The sequence below is a fragment of the Notolabrus celidotus genome, chromosome 18 (assembly GCF_009762535.1).
Source record: "Notolabrus celidotus isolate fNotCel1 chromosome 18, fNotCel1.pri, whole genome shotgun sequence".
Taxonomy (NCBI): Eukaryota; Metazoa; Chordata; class Actinopteri; order Labriformes; family Labridae; genus Notolabrus; species Notolabrus celidotus.
This window is the reverse complement of record NC_048289.1, coordinates 2414648-2431341: the sequence shown is the minus strand read 5'-3', so window position 1 is coordinate 2431341 and position 16694 is coordinate 2414648. Positions and strand designations below refer to the sequence as shown.

General features: G+C 39.5%; 1 protein-coding gene across 1 annotated transcript in view; it reads left to right on the top strand.

Moving 5' to 3' along the window:
- Positions 1–16694, top strand: part of cacna1g (calcium channel, voltage-dependent, T type, alpha 1G subunit) — a 436435-nt gene that overhangs the window by 141906 nt on the left and 277835 nt on the right. Inside the window, exon 2 of the mRNA XM_034708799.1 lies at positions 11528–11639. Coding sequence (XP_034564690.1) covers positions 11528–11639 — 112 coding nt within the window. The remainder of the gene's footprint in view (positions 1–11527; positions 11640–16694) is intronic.

Here is a 16694-nt window from a genome sequence, read left to right as displayed (position 1 = left end):
CGCTTCACACCCTGCACTATATCAAGCTGTAAAAAAGTATTGATAACTTCTGAAAGTAATTATTCAAACTGTAAAAGGGACGTTGTATTTGATTCTTCTGTTACAGGTAACAGTCTCACTTCAAATCTACTGTGTACGCCGCTCCATCAACTGTCTGTTTATGTCAGACCCACAAACCCCAACCTAATGGTCTATTGATTATAACCGCGGCTAGCCTCATTTAACCCTCTGCAGCAGACACTAATGACTGTGTGCAACAATGTTTATGTTTGCAGGTCATGGGGATGACTGTCTTTGTTAAACTGCTCAGACTGATGTGTGCATTCTCTCATTCTCAGTGTGTGAGGCAATGTCCCTGCTGAGGGAAGTGTCGTAGCTGATGTCTTTTTATAATAATAATAATAATAATAATAATAATAATAATAATAATACATTTTATTTCTGGGCTTTCAGGACATGCAAGGTCACCTTACAAATGTAACAACAGGCCCTCGCACACCTGCAGCCACCTACGCGAGCCACCGCCACATACGCGACCCGCCGCCACATACGCGAGCCACCGCCACATGTAAACCACCACCTGATATTTGCCACCACACGATGCGAAAGCAAGATCTGAGAGTATATGCTGGCTTAGGTGGTGCAAATGTTCCAAGTTTTTGGCAGATTGCCAAGAAAAGCTCCAAACTTGACAGTGTGCCACGCCCACAATTTTAGTCTGAACAGAATTCCTTTAACAATAATTTAATCGTCGATATGTCTGCTATAGAATGTGCCTTGTTTGGACTGAATTGGAGAAAAGCCCTAGGAGGAGCTCTCAAAAGTATGCACCCTTATTTGGGCGTCATTCTTCACATTCAAAGCTGTATGTGTGTTTGATGCCCCGCCTCAACGCATGCCACGCCCACAATTTTTGTCTGATCAAAATTTGTTCTGATAATTTTTAATCATCAAGGTGTCTACTATAGGTTGCACTTGGTTTGGACTGAATCGGAGAAAAGCTCTAGAAGTTAATAGCGAAAGTGTGCACCCTTATTTTGGCCCCGTTTTTCATGTTCAAAGCTAGGTGGCGCTCTTCCTGTTGAGTTTGGGATATGGGTGCAAGAAGCTTTTCTGTGCGTCCTGATGACATGAATATGCGTAAAATTTTTCAAGCATGTAGCTCAAAATAACCCCTACGGGGAGGGGTTTTTGAAAACTGTAGGGGGCGCTAGTGAGCACATTTTTTCGACTTTTTTTGCGAAACCCATAAAATGTTGCAATTTTTACCAGCACTGATGAGTGTGTTGGATGAGGTGAGATTACGTGCATTTTAAAGTCACGAAATTCCATTTTCCGACGTTTTTTTTTTTATGCCCCGCCCCAAACTCTGACACGCCCACAACTTTCATCTGAACGGAATGCCTTTACTTTGTATTAATCCTCAATGGGTTTACTATAGAATGTGCCAAGTTTGGACTGAATCGGAGAAAAGCTCTAGGAGAAATGAGCAAAAGTATGCACCCTTGCACGGACCCATTTTGGCCCATTTTTTCATGTTCAAAGCTAGGTGGCGCTCTTCCTGTTGAGTTTTGAATATGGGTGCCACTGACTTTTTTGTGCGTCCTGATGCCATAAATAGGTGTACGATTTTTCATGCATGTAGCTGAAAAAACTTGATGCGTAGGGTGTTATTTTTACCTCTAGGGGGTGCTACAGAATTATTTTTTTGCGAGACCTATAATAACTTGCAATTTTCACCAGACCCGATGAGTGTGCAAAAATATCCGCGCTTTCATTCACGTTCAGGGGTCCAAAACTGCAATCTCCTATAATAATAACCCTTAGGGTAACAATAGGGCCTTCGCCAACAGCGGTGCTAGGGCCCTAATAAAAACACTTAATATGAAAAAAAACACTTGATAAAACAAACAATATACAATATGAAAAGAACACAATGAATGGAGGGTGAAATGCAGTAAAAGAGGTACATATGAGGTGTTTACAGAGAATATGCAGTTCTACATTTTTGTAGAAGAGACAGGTTTTGAGACAGGATTCGAAAGTTGGAAGAGAGTCTGAGTTACGGATTGTAAGTGGTAAGGAGTTCTACCGATCAGGGGCTGCACGGCTGAAAGCTTGAGATGTCATGGCGGTTAGGCGAGCATGGGGTACAGTGAGGAGCATGGGGGCAGAGGATCTGAGAGTGTGGGTAGGTGTGTATGTTTGAAGGAGATCAGAGAGGTATGGAGGTGATGGAGAGCTTTGAATGTGAGCAGAAGGATCTTAAAGTCTATGCGGTATTTGACAGGCAGCCAGTGAAGTTGTTGGAGGACAGGGGTGATGTGTTTGATGGAAGGGGTTCTGGTTATGATCCGGGCAGCTGAAATTTTGGACCATTTAATGTTTATAGTGAAGTTTATGGGGATTGTTGGAAGAGGAGGAATCAGGAGGGGTCCCAGGATAGTTCCCTGGGGAACGCCGGAAGGTTGAACCAGATGAGTGGGTTGCTAGTGAGTCCAATGGAAGCTAGCCTGTCGAGGAGGATGGGTATGGTTAAGAGTCCAGAATCAGCTGCCTTCAGTAAGTCATTTGTAATTTTAACCAGGGCTGTTATGTACGTTGTACCACATGACGGCAACACTTCTATTACTCTAAGTCCTTCTTGCAGACACTTTGTGTAGTACTCACCACCTTCTACCTCTCATGATCCTGTTGAACAGAAACCTTGTTGTTGTTGTTGTTCACATTTAAGAACCTTTAAACCAAAGACGAGCAGCAAACACCTTCTGTAACCTCACCTCTATACTTCCTTCCAGCAGCTGTACAGTACATTCCTCCTCGTGTTGTGTTGTGTAAGCAGCGTGTTGTCTGGCTCGTAGCCTACATTGCTGTGTTCTTGTTTTCTTTGGGTGCTGTGAGAGCTTTCATGCTGACCCGTGCAGTCTGAGGAGCACTTTTTATTAATTAGGACAACTTTGGAGTCTGCTGTGATCCAGACACCAGTCCACAGGTTCGGAATACATTTCAGTTCAAAGTTGAGCTTTGCTTGTTTGAAATAGTTGAGACCAATTACTCTGTGAAATCTAAAAATATTTGTGTCATCAGGGATAGCAGAATATTTTATGACCCTCTTGATTTTTTTTAGAAGGTTATTTTCAGTCTGCTCAAAGTACTGGTCCTGTGCAAACAAACAAACAAACAACACAATGTTTCATCAGTGACCTCTTAAATATGAGGCTTCTACTTTGATGGCTGAAAGATAATGCAAGATCCAAATGTATTTTTACTATATATTACATTCAATCATACGAGCATAACAAATGTGTGCAAGTGAGAGAGGGGGGGTCAATGCACTGGTGATGATTAAGTTCCAGCTGACTGATGCCGTCTAAAATCACACCATAGAGGTCATAAACACATCCTACCATGTCGACAGCACCACTGAAGGAGAGCTTAAGATCTCCCAACATCAAATACACCAGGCCGCTGAACACTGCAGCACGGTCAAACAGCCGTATAAGTACTGCAGAGAGGTAAACAGCTCCCTCTGGGTGACATCTCCAATACATACATTCACAAACAAGGAGAAGATTCACGGCCAAATTCCACCAGATCCATGTCCAATCCGCCAACCCACCAGATCTGATAGGTTTCTATTCTAGTCAAAGTGTTAACTTCCACTGGATCCACTCTGTTGCGTTCCAGCTGCGTCTCTGCTCCAGCAGGTTGGAGCCCTTTTGCAAACTGTATCGTTAACTCCACACAAGAATAAGTCCATCAAGATCTCCTTCTGACTACTGCGATAGGAAAAATACAGACATGATAGAATGTTTTTCCTGTGTTGATTAGAAGTTAGAAACACACACATACACACCAGACCTGCTGTGATTTGCATGTTGTTCTCTGTTCGCATGGCTGAGGAGCAGACCAGGGGCTGAGAAGTCACAAATGTGACCAGGAAGCGAGAGGTCTGGTTTTGTCTCACAGCTCTTTGAATGTGTTCAATGATGCGGTCCTCTTATACTCTGAAGAGAATAAGTAACATGTTGAATCTTCACTCTGGGTCAGTTGAGCAGACCTTGTCTCGCTTGTCAAATCACGCTGCCCGCTGACCGCTTTGCATAGCTCACTGAAGGCCGGAATAAAGCTTGCAAAGACAATCTGTCCTAGTTTGAGTCTTTCATTTTCAGATTTCCGCCACACTACCTGCGTGTCAAACCAGTGTCATGCTCAAACAATAGGCTCAGTACAGCAGCCGATACTGAACACTTTAGAACAACAATAAATCAGACTCACCAACATGTGATTCACAACTGTCGTGTTTTTCCAGCCTTTCTGAACGATGTTTAACATCTTTAAATCCAGTCCAGACAGTTTCCTCTTCAAAGAGAAGACATGGGAAGCAGAACAGCTTATCTAAGTTTTCCCTTTGAACCACTCCTGACTGAATGACCTTTTTTATTTATTGCGTTATCCTTCTTAAGATATGACTGAGTCATCTGGCCGATTTGGTCCCATGTTTTATTTCTGGTTTTTGCTCAAATGGTAAAGTGCTAAAATGGATGTAAGAAGCTCAACACCATTCATCATTAAGTAATATAAATTATTGAAATAACCATCCCTTTAGCTAACATAGAGCTAGCACAACCAGCCCTTGCGATAATGGAGTAAGCATGCAAAAGCATGCAGCAGTTTGTCCTGACCCCCGGAACAGATCTGGCCCTGCAGGTGCAATGACATCATTTTGTCTGAAATATAAACACAACAGCAGCCTCTAGTCAGGCCAAGCTCCACGGGCCCTTAATGCAAAAACGCCACGCGTCATCATACATACAAGGCTATTCTTTAACAGATGGACTAAAGCTTGTTTAACTTTGCTCCCTACATTGTCCCCATGTACAAACTGGACATACATAAAAAAAAAAAAAGCTACATGGGTGTCTGTTTTATCAACATAAGTAGAACATGTAGCTTCTATTATATTAATTCATGTTTAGTGGTTAAACATTTTTAAATCATGTAGTTTTAACACGACATGCAAAATCCTTAAAACTACGAGATTACTTTATGTCAACACAACCTAAAGGGTTTAGGTTGGAATCCCATCTGCAATACCTCTCCAGATCAGAAGGTGGCAGTAACGTGCGACAGGCCCTATTCATCAGCCAAGGTAGCTGCAATACCTCTCCAGATCAGAAGGTGGCAGTAACGTGTGACAGGGCCTATTCATCAGCCAAGGTAGCTGCAATACCTCTCCAGAGCAGAATGTGGTAGTAACGTGTGACAGGCCCTATTCATCAGCCAAGGTAGCTGCAATACCTCTCCAGAGCAGAATGTGGTAGTAACGTGTGACAGGCCCTATTCATCAGCCAAGGTAGCTGCAATACCTCTCCAGAGCAGAAGGTGGCAGTAACGTGTGACAGGCCCTATTCATCAGCCAAGGTAGCTGCAATACCTTTCCAGATCAGAAGGTGGTAGTAATGTGTTACAGGCCCTATTCATCAGCCAAGGTAGCTGCAATACCTCTCCAGAGCAGAAGGTGGCAGTAACCTGCGACAGGCCATATTCATCAGCCAAGGTAGCTGCAAAGCTCTCCAGATCAGAAGGTGGCAGTAATGTGCAACATCTATGGTGGAGAAATGTCTTAACCAGTAAACACTTGTTTTAAAGGCTACCAAGTCAAGATCCATATTTGTTGTTTGTCATTGTTTGACTTCTCTGGAGAATAGAGTTCTACTCCAACAAACCCAGTCTGTTTTGTGGTCTTTCTCTAAACTTGACACCAACTGGGGATGAACTAAGTCGGCACGTTTAAACTGCTAAATGTAAACAATCTTGATATGTCAAAAATGTCTTATTTTCTCAATAATTATTATTATAGGGTTTATTTTCACATGATAAAAAGGTCATCTCTGATGATTTAACATACGGGCTGCATGGTGGTGCAGTGGGTAGTGCTGTTGCCTCAAAGTTAGAAGATTCTGGGTTCGTGTCAGGTGCCTTTCTGTGTGGAGTTTGCATGTTCTCTTTGTGCATGCATGGGTTCTCTCCGGGTACTCCGGCTTCCTCGCACAGTCCAAAAACATGCTCAACAGGTTAATTGGTCTGTCTAAATTGCCTGTAGGTGTGTGTGTGTGTGTGTGTGTGTGAATAGATGTCTGCCTTCTGCCCAAAGTCAGCTCCCTGTAACCCCGAATGGAATAAGTGGTCATGATAATGGATGGATGGATTGAACTTCCTTTAGTTTTGTTCAGTCAGCATGATTCATTAGTGTTATTGTACCACTCAAAATGAAGTCAGACCCAAACATTGCAAATAAGTAATGGTAACATCAATACTTTATGTTCACTCAACATATTTACAATTAGTTGGTTCAACAATTAGTTGTGTCTCGCTAAATGAAAGCATTTTAATTAGGTGGAAATTCTTTCCATAATTTTATTACCTTCACCCAACAAATGATTTCTTTGAGTGTGCAATAGGGTCCCCATCAAGAGACTGTGTGCCTACACCCACGAGGCAGAGCTGCAACGCCTTCATTGATTATTTAAAGTGCTAATTTATGTTCTGTTTGCTCAACATAAAAGAAAGAAAGCCAGTTAGTCTTTGTGTCCTTGTATCTTTAGCTGGATCGCACAGATTGGCTACGTGCTCTGCTTTCTCTCCCCTCATTGGACGATTAGTAGTAATATTTGTGAACAGGATAGTTGATGATGATAGAAAGTATTTGGTGTTGGGATGACCGAACTTTCAGAATAAACTTGAGATGAATCAGTTTTGTTTGGAGCCTGATGGACCTCAGTGATGACCTGAAAGTTATGTGAACTGAAATGACACCGTGTTTCACCCTGATGAAGGTTAATGACAACACTAGCTTACACAGACAACCCATGAAGCTCATTATTTTTAATTAGCCCCACCTTCTCAGTCCTTTGTTTCCAACTTTCACCAGTGCGTCTGTGTGCTCTGTGTCAACAGCAGTTTGCTGGGCTTTAAAAAGTTTCACTCTTAAACTGGAGGTGTCCAAGCTTTTGTTTCCTGTTTAATGATCACACTCTCCATACCCACTGATCTTTTTAATTGCATCCCTTTGGACTCGCAGAGCTTTCCGTGCATCCTCCAGTGTGTAACGTAATCTTTCGCTGCCTTCCAGATGCAGCCACGATTACCCGTCTGATGCTACCGAGGTTCCATGTGGTCGCAGCCTCCACTTCCCTCCTGTCTGCATGCATTATTCAATACTCCCCTTCAATACTATATACCACGGTGTATCGCATCCCAGCCCAGAATCCCTGTGAATTACAATAAGTTTCACCAGGACATGATTGATGACATGATGCTGTTCAGAGACAATGCAGGGAGCAGGGAGCGCTCTGTTTGCAAAGCATAAAGGACACTGAGCACTGACTTTCATACGAGACGCCCGTTACAGTCCAACTTTCTTTTAACTTATTATAAATGTCAAAAGAAAATATCCAAGCAAGTTATGTGTCCATAAGTCCTGGATCCTGCACTCTATAACCCAGCTCTTTTTACAATGTAGAGATTGTGTTTCATAATAAAAGTGAGAGTAAATGTTTCACACAGTGGGTGCGATGGGCTGATATCACAGATATCAATATTCTCTCTGGTAATAGGGCTTTACCTCCAGGAAGCTCCAATTTAAATGATACTCCATGGATTTCATTCTAATAAAAATCAAATCTTCCTTCATCATGTCTCAGGCTCGCCTCACAAAGAGTCTGATTCATTATAGAAGGGATGTTCTGGTCAGCGTTTTAATCCTGATCTGGTATTTTACCATCGAGTATCTCCCAAATTCAAATCCTGATACTTGTATTTGCCTACATGATAAAGCTGCACACAGTGTTTTCTTTTTTTGTTTACAAGTATAAATAAAGTAAACAAAATAACTACAGTTAATTCCAATTCTTTGCATGCAATACTGCATGATTAAACTCAAAGGTAGAGGAGTCAGTAAGTTGTGATGCATGATAAAGCGCCAAATCTCAACAAACATTCTCCTCTGACTCTTTCCAAACAGAGCAGGTCTAGACCGTACTCTATGTTCTCTATGTTAACAAAGACCCAACATCAAGACCGGATAAGATCCAGTCCCATCTTACAGACAGGACTCTCATCTTAATCCACCATGAGCAGAGCACTTTGCTGCATTTAGCAAGTTACAGTGGCAAGGACAAACTTCCTTTAACAGGCAGAAACCTCCAGCAGGACCAGACTCATGTTAGACCAAGCAGGAACCTCCTGCCACGTGAATTGAAGCCAATGCAGAAGTGTTAAAAACTGCAGTTCCTTGAGTGTCCGCTTGAGTCTGGCTCTGGAAGTACCAGAAACCACATACACACCAATTCAAAGAAGACGATCTTTACAGCAGAAATAAACATGTTTACAGCCTGGTTCAAAATACGTGTGTACTCTGGATAGTTTATTCCTCTATCGGCACACACTACGGGGTGAATTTTTCCATAACGTGGTAATTTTGAAGATATTAAGATTACGAGTTTTCCATTATGAGGCACAGCTGACTTGATTGACAGGCAGGAACTCTGTAGCTGTTGGGGAGGAGCCTCAAATGCTGCCTCTTTACTGCGACAGGAGTTAGGTTGACTTTAGCATATCCAATATTGCTCCCGCCAACAATTGGCTTCAAAGCAGCGCTTCAGAAACAGATCGATGACGTCACTGATGATACGTCCATTATTTATACAGTCTATGTGTTAGTCACACAACTGCTGAGACCGTGTTGGAGCGAGGGATAGAGGGAGATGAAGAGAAACAGAGAGAGAGAGATGATAGTGGTGAGACGGATAGTAGTAGTTGTAGCAGCTGGAGTCTGGCACGTCCACAGCAGCAGAGATCCAGAGGAACCTACGAGACAAGGGAGCTCAGGGACTCCAGAAAGGTCTATGGTTAGTAACTTTAATGGGACAGGGAGAGTTCAAGTAAGAGACAGGCAGAGAGAGAGGGAAAGACAGGATCCCAGTGTGTCAGTCTTAGCGTATAGCAGCATAACTAAGAGGTGGTCCAAGCCTGATCCAGCTCTAAATCTGGATTATTCATCCTTTCACTTAACCTTTGTGTATCTAGTAAACAGTTTGTTAGATATTAGAGTTGATTCCAGAGAGGATGTTACCTGATTGGTTTGTTTAATAAGCCTTCAGGTTATTAAACATGTCTGCTGTAATTTTCTCTCTACAAATGTCAGGATGTCTTGTATCCTGCTCTGACACTCGAGCTTTCTGAGGCAGATTCTGGCCGACATAAAAGAGAGAAGTCAGACATCTTGGCTTCAATGCTGCTCATCCTTCACTCACTGTTTTATGTGTCAGCTGAGGGGCCCTGCTGACCCAGCTGCATTATGGGTCAGTCAGATAAATGAGCAAGCGTCTTGTTAATGCAATAAAAGACAGAGGGGTCGTTTGTCCTCGGAGCCTGCACGCACACTTTTACACACACAAGCACATAAAGTGTTTTCTTTTCAACTCATGCACACAGAGACAAACACAGATGACGGACGGTCCATCCGGTTAATGTGATTAACAGGCCGTCTGCAGGGCGGGGACTGTGTGTGCACATCTATGATACATGTGTGTGTTGGTGTGAGTATGACACAGAGTGAGTGGGTGTTCCTTTATTGAAGTGGTAGCAGCCTAATCTGTGTTGGGTCTCATCATTGATTGGTGTCACATAGCTCAGCCTGGTGTTTAACCTAACCACATTAGGAATGCCCACTTTGACCTTGTGGTCAATAAAATTCATGAGTAATTCATCAAGACGTCGTCACGACCACTCGCCCTGAAGCCAGCGCTAAAAACACACTCCAGTACACGCATTATGAAACCTCACTGAATCATAAGTATGTACACTCATTGTCCTCTGAAAGTGTTTTACAAGAGTATGTGATGCTTTAAGATTATTAATACTGCTGCATTAATGTGCATACGTTGGGTTGTTGAATATTTAAATTGTTTGGGTTGGTGAAATTGTTTGGGGAGCATTGTTATTAGTTTACTAAATGCTCAAAGTGAAGTAACCAAAGGGGTCGGACAAATAAAGCACAGTGTTTACCCCTGAGGTGTGCTTTTAAAGATGGATATGATATAAAGGAAATGTTGTGTTATAGAAGAAGTACTTCTACATCACACCTACAAAGTGTAGGACTTAGAGGCTGAAAACTTCTCCCATACTTCTTTAATTAAAACCATCTCTTTATGTTGTCCTCGTCTCCCCTCACCATCTCAATCAATCAATCTTTATTTGTATAGCGCCAAACCACAACAAACGTTATCTCAAGACTCTTTTACAAACAGAGCAGGTCTAGACCACTCTATGTCAAATTATGAACAGAGACCCAACACCAAGACAGGATAAGACTCAGTCTGACCCCACCTTAATCCACCATGAGCATTGCACATCACAGTATTTAGCTAGTTACAGTGGAGAGGACAAACTTCCTTTAACAGGCAGAAACCTCGAGCAGAACCAGACTCATGTTAGACACACATCTGCTGAAGCCGTGTTGGGTCTGGAAAGAGGGATAGAGGGGAATAAGAGAGAGAGGGAGCGGTGATAGTGATGAGACGAGTAGTAGAAGCTGTACCCGCTGGAGTCCAGCACGTCTGTATCAGCTGGAGTCTGGAACGTCCACAGCAGGAGGACGTCTACGGCAGCTCAGAGGAACCTACGAGACAAGGGAGCTCAGGGACTCCAGAAAGGACTATGGTTAGTAACTTTAATGGGACAGGGAGAGTTAAAGTAAGTGATGGGGGTGTATCAGTGTCCCTGGCAGTCTAAGCCTATAGCAGCATAACTAAGAGCTGGTCCAAGCCTGATCCAGCTCTAACTATAAGCTTTATCAAAAGGAAAGTTTGAAGCCTACTCTTAAAAGTACAGAGGGTGTCTGCCTCCCGGTCCCTGACTGTTAGATGATTCCAATGGAGAGGGGCCTGATCAATGAAAGCTCTACCTCTCATACTACTTTTTAGAGCGTAAAACCTTGAAACTGTTGAATAAAGTTTCATCCAAAAGTTTTAAATACAGGCCCTCTTGTTAAACTTCACTTGTGTCATTTTGTCTCTACCAGCTGATAACTGAAGGTTCTACCTCCCATACTACTTTTAGAGACTTTAGGTACGAGCAGCAGGCCTGCATGTTGGGAGCGTAGTGTTCTAGAGGGGTAATAGGGCACTATGAGCTCTTTAAGATACAAAGGTATTTAACACCTTTGCTTAGAAGGTTTACACCGGGGCGATCACTGTCACCCAGAAAGAGCCAAAGATGCACTTTCCCACTTCACAGACTCCTCAGCCGTCCATTCAGCCTCTCAAATACATGCTTTCAGTGTCTAAGAGATAAAGTGCTTCTCTGTCAGTGGGGTTCAAATTCTGAAGATGAGGTCAATTGAGAAAAGCCTGAAGAAAAGCTGCCGCCTTGCTTGTTGATTCTGCAGTCTTGTATCTGTGACTTGTTGACATGAAGCTGTGATGTTCTGTATTTGCTGTATTCCTTAACTCTTCATCTCTACGTGGTTCGAGCGAGCGTCCATGCTGGTGATCCTGTTGAACTGTGTGACACTGGGCATGTTCCATCCCTGTGAGGACATCGACTGCGACTCTGAGAGGTGCATGATCCTGCAGGTAAGACACATGCTTTCTTTCTTTTTAATGAGTGAGGCAGAAAATGTATGTGGTTTCCAAAAAGCAGTGCAGACAGATACCTCATGCACCAGCTTCTCAGTGACTCGCCTCACACTGCTATATGAGGACACGTGGAAAAGAGCCATTATGAAACCAGCACGTGACAGGATGACTCCAGGAGGGCTGCTTCTTCATTCCTTGTGATGCAGATGTCTTTTTCTGATTCCTCCCCTGCCTGGTAGAGGGCTTAGGAACAGCTTCATTCACCTTTGAGCTTAGTTGAGATAACACAATTCATGTCATCTGTGTTACGTCAGTCTTTCTTACACTTCTGATATGAAATGCTGGCCAGCACTTCCATTTTTACTTCCCTGTTTTTTGTGTGCCCTGAACAAATCCTGTTTTAAAAAGAAAAGGAAAGAAAATTAATAATTTTCTCTCAAAAGGTTATGTTCCCTCATTGGCCAGTTGGACAATTGTTGCATTGGCGATGACCTAGAGTGAAAAAGATCGGTTACCTGAGATTAAGTGTAGTTTGTTTCAGGACAGTCAATCAGTCAATCAGTCAATCAATCAATCAATCAATCAACCAATCAATCAATCAATCAATCAATCAATCAATCAATCAATCAATCAATCAATCAATCAATCTTTATTTATAAATCACCAAATCACAACAAATGTTCTCCTCAGACTCTTTCCAAACAGAGCAGGTCTAGACCGTACTCTATGTTTTATTATTAACAAAGACCCAACATCAAGACAGGATCAGATCCAGTCCCATCTTACAGGCAGGACTCAGTCTGATCTCATCTTAATCCACCATGAGCAGAGCACTTTGCAGCATTTAGCAAGTTACAGTGGCAAGGACAAACTTCCTTTAACAGGCAGAAACCTCCAGCAGGACCAGACTCATGTTAGACACACATCTGCTGAGACTGTGTTGGAGAGAGGGATAGAGGGAGATGAACAGAGAGAGAGATGATAGTGGTGAGACGGAAAGTAGTAGTTGTAGCAGATGGAGTCTGGCAAGTCCACAGCAGCAGAGATCCAGAGGAACCTACGAGAGAAGGGAGCTCAGGGACTCCAGAAAGGTCTATGGTTAGTAACTTTAATGGGACAGGGAGAGTTAAATTATGAGACAGGCAGACAGAGGAGAGAAAGGGAAAGACAGGATCCTAATATCTCAGTCCCCCTAGCAGTCTAAGCCTATAGCAGCATAACTAAGAGCTGTTCCAAGCCTGATCCAGCTCTAACTATAAGCTTTATCAAAAAGGAATGGTTGAAGCCTACTCTTAAAAGTAGAGAGGGTGTCTGCCTCCTGGACCCTGACTGGTAGATGATTCCAAAGGAGAGGGGAGATAACTGAAGGTTCTACCTTCCATACTACTTTTAGAGACTTTAGGTAGGACCAGCAGGCCTGCATGTTAGGAGCGTAGTGTTCTAGAGGGGTAATAGGGCACTACAAGCTCTTTAAGATATGAAGGTGTCTGATCATTTAGAGCTTTGTAGGTCAGAAGAAGGATTTTAAATTCTAGTCTAGGTTTAATGGGGGAGCTAGTAAACACATCAAGTTGCTTTTTGATTCTCTCGTTAGGCGTTAACTAATAAGGCAGTAAGATAGAGGCCATGCAGAGTACTTATCAGCAAGCTTAATTCAAGTTGATGTATTTTAAGAAACCCGTGGTTTAACTGTTGAGGGAAACCATGTCTGATGTGTCTGGCTAAAAGAAACAACATGGAAACACGACAGAGCGACACATCACATCACAAGCCTTCATCAGTTCTACTTGATCGTAATGAAATAAGACAAGTACATACAAATGAAGGCCCTGCAGGAGGGGCAGCAAATGGAAACACTGACTTACTCTGAAATACCAAACAAAAAGCATTCACACACAATGATTTGACACTGACAAATGAGGGTGAAAATGCAGAGTAATGATGGGAAAAACATCGCACATTTCAAGCCAAATTCATCAGTTTGTATGGCAGCATATGAGACAGCACGCATATTTTAAACACAGGCAAATAGGCTTAAGGCAGGAACACTGAAACACAATTTTCTAAACCAGCACCCTATCAGAGAAGTACTGAAACAACATTACCCAGCATATCTGGCCTCTGCAGCTCCCTCCATTTGTACATTCTCAAATGGAAAACAAACAACATCGTGCGAAGGCGTTCCCATTAATTCATGGACCCTCTTTAACCCAACACACACTAATGGGAGAGCGCTTTTTTTATCGTGTTTTTAAAGCACCAGGGACAGAAAGTGAATGTTTTCAGCGATGGATCAGGGAATCAAGTCGCTAAGGTGCAGTGAAATAGATCTGTGTTCATCTTGTGAATTGGAGGGACAATTTGCTTGCAAAGTGGTTCGAAATAGACTGAATCAGAGCAGAGCCCTCCTATTTTCTTGTCCACTGACTTCGATGTGCAGCCTTATTGAGAAATGAGATATCTATATTTCACAAGACCGGTCTCTTTCTCTGAGTTCATGCCGTTTAATGTCGAAGGCATCAGATAGCTTCTTTATTTTTAACTGATCTGAAGGTTTCTTTTTAATGGAACTTCTCTCAGCGTCTTCCTTTTTGAAATGTAACATCGATTTTAGAAGAAAAGGAACAGGGACAGAACACAATCAATCAATCAAACTTTATTTATAAAGCACTTTTCATACAATGACATTGTAACACAAAGTGCTGCGCATAAAAACAACTTAAAATAGAATAAATAAAAAGAGAGAGATATATAAAAATAAAAATAAAAAGACCCCCCATCCTAATCCCAACCCCAGCCTCGACTCCAAACCCACCCCACAATCCTAAGGTTAAGAACCCAGTATATGCAACAATAATAATAATAATAACAATGAAGATAAATAAATGAAAAATAAAAAGGTTTCTTGAGAAAAAACTCTCATGATATCTTAATGAGGAAACACTGGAGGTCAAATAAGAAGTTATATGTAGCTTTTAGTTATTTTTAATCGTATGGTTCTATTTTTACTTTTCTTTTTTATCTTTTCTTCTCTTCTTTTGTTTGTGTTTTGGTTTCTCCTCTCCCTTTTTTATTTTCATTTTATTATACTTTGTTTATCTATTTTTAAAAAAATCTTTTTAGGGAGCCTTTTAACATCTGGCAAGGGACTACAGATGTAAACCAGCCTTTTGGCTAATTCTGGCATATTTACAAAAATGTTAAATAATATGCATGGTCCTTTTTAATGAAATATTAAATAAATAAATGTTAAAACTAAACACAGGAAATTAAACTCACCAAAATACAATACATTTGTAAGTTAATAAAACACTAAAATATTAAACAAGTAAAAGAAAATAAGATGCTATACTTCAAATAAATAAATACATAAATAAATAAATACATGAATAAATAAATAAATAAATGAAAAATAAGTTTCTGAACAAACTGAGGAAACGTTCTCATGATATCTTAATTGGGGAACACTCAAGGTAAAATAAGATGTTATATATAGCTTCTAGTCATTTTTAATTGTATGGTTCTATTTTTACTTTTCTTTTCTTTTCTCAACACAGGAAATTGAACTCACCAAAATAAAATACATTTCTAAGATAATTAAACACTAAAATGATCAACGGTTAAAAGAAAATAAGATGCTATACTTACAATAAATAAACAAAATAAATAAAAAGTGACAAAAATTTGAACTAGATAATAAATAAATAAATAAATAAATAAATAAATAAAAAGGGAAAACATTTTGAACTAAATAATTAATAAATTAATTAAAAAAGAACAAGATTTTTAACTAGATTATAAATAAATAAATAGTGACAGCATTTTAAAGTAGATCATAAATAAATAAATAAATACAAAAATAAATAAATAAATAAATAAATAAATAAATAAATACATACATACATACATACATACATACATACATACATACATACATACATACATACATACATACATACATACATACATACATACATACATACATACATACATAAATAAATAAAAAATAATTTTTTGAACGAACTGAGGAAACATTCCCATGATATCTCAATTAGGAAACACTTGAGGTAAAATAAGATGTTATAAGTAGCTTCTAGTCATTTTTAATTGTATGGTTCTATTTTTACTTTTCTTTTTTTCTCTCAACACAGGAAATTAAACTCACCAAAATAAAATACATTTCTAAGATAATTAAAACTAAAATGATCAACCGTTAAAAGAAAGATGCTATACTTACAATAAATAAACAAAATAAATAAAAAGGGACAACATTTTGAACTAAATAATAATCAATCAATTAAAAAGGATAAGATTTTGAACTAGATTATAAATAAATAAATAAATAAATAAATAAATAAATAAATAAATAAATAAATAAATAAATAAATAAAGGAACAAGAATTTTAACTAGATCATAGATAAATAAATAAATAAATATATAAATAAATAAATAAATAAATAAATAAATAAATAAATACAAAAATAAATAAATAAATAAATAAATAAATAAATAAATAAATAAATAAATAAATGAAGAATAAGTTTCTAAACAAACTGAGGAAACGTTCTCATGATATCTTAATTAGGAAACACTTGAGGTAAAATAAGATGTTATATGTAGCTTCTAGTCATTTTTAATTGTATGGTTCTATTTTCACTTTTCTTTTCTTTTCTCGACACAGGAAATTGAATTCACCAAAATAAAATACATTTCTAAGATAATTAAAACTAAAATGATCAACGGTTAAAAGAAAATAAGATGCTATACTTACAATAAATAAACAAAATAAATAAAAAGTGACTAAAATTTGAACTAGATAATATATAGATAAATAAAAAGGGACAACATTTTGAACTAAATAAATAAATAAATAAATAAATAAATAAATAAATAAAAAGGGACAAGATTTTTAACTAGATCATAAATAAATAAATAAATAAATAAAAAGTGACAGCATTTTAAACTAGATCATAAATAAACAAATAAATAAAAAAATAAATAAATAAAAAGGGACAAGATTTTTAACTGGATCATAAATAAATAAAAAAATA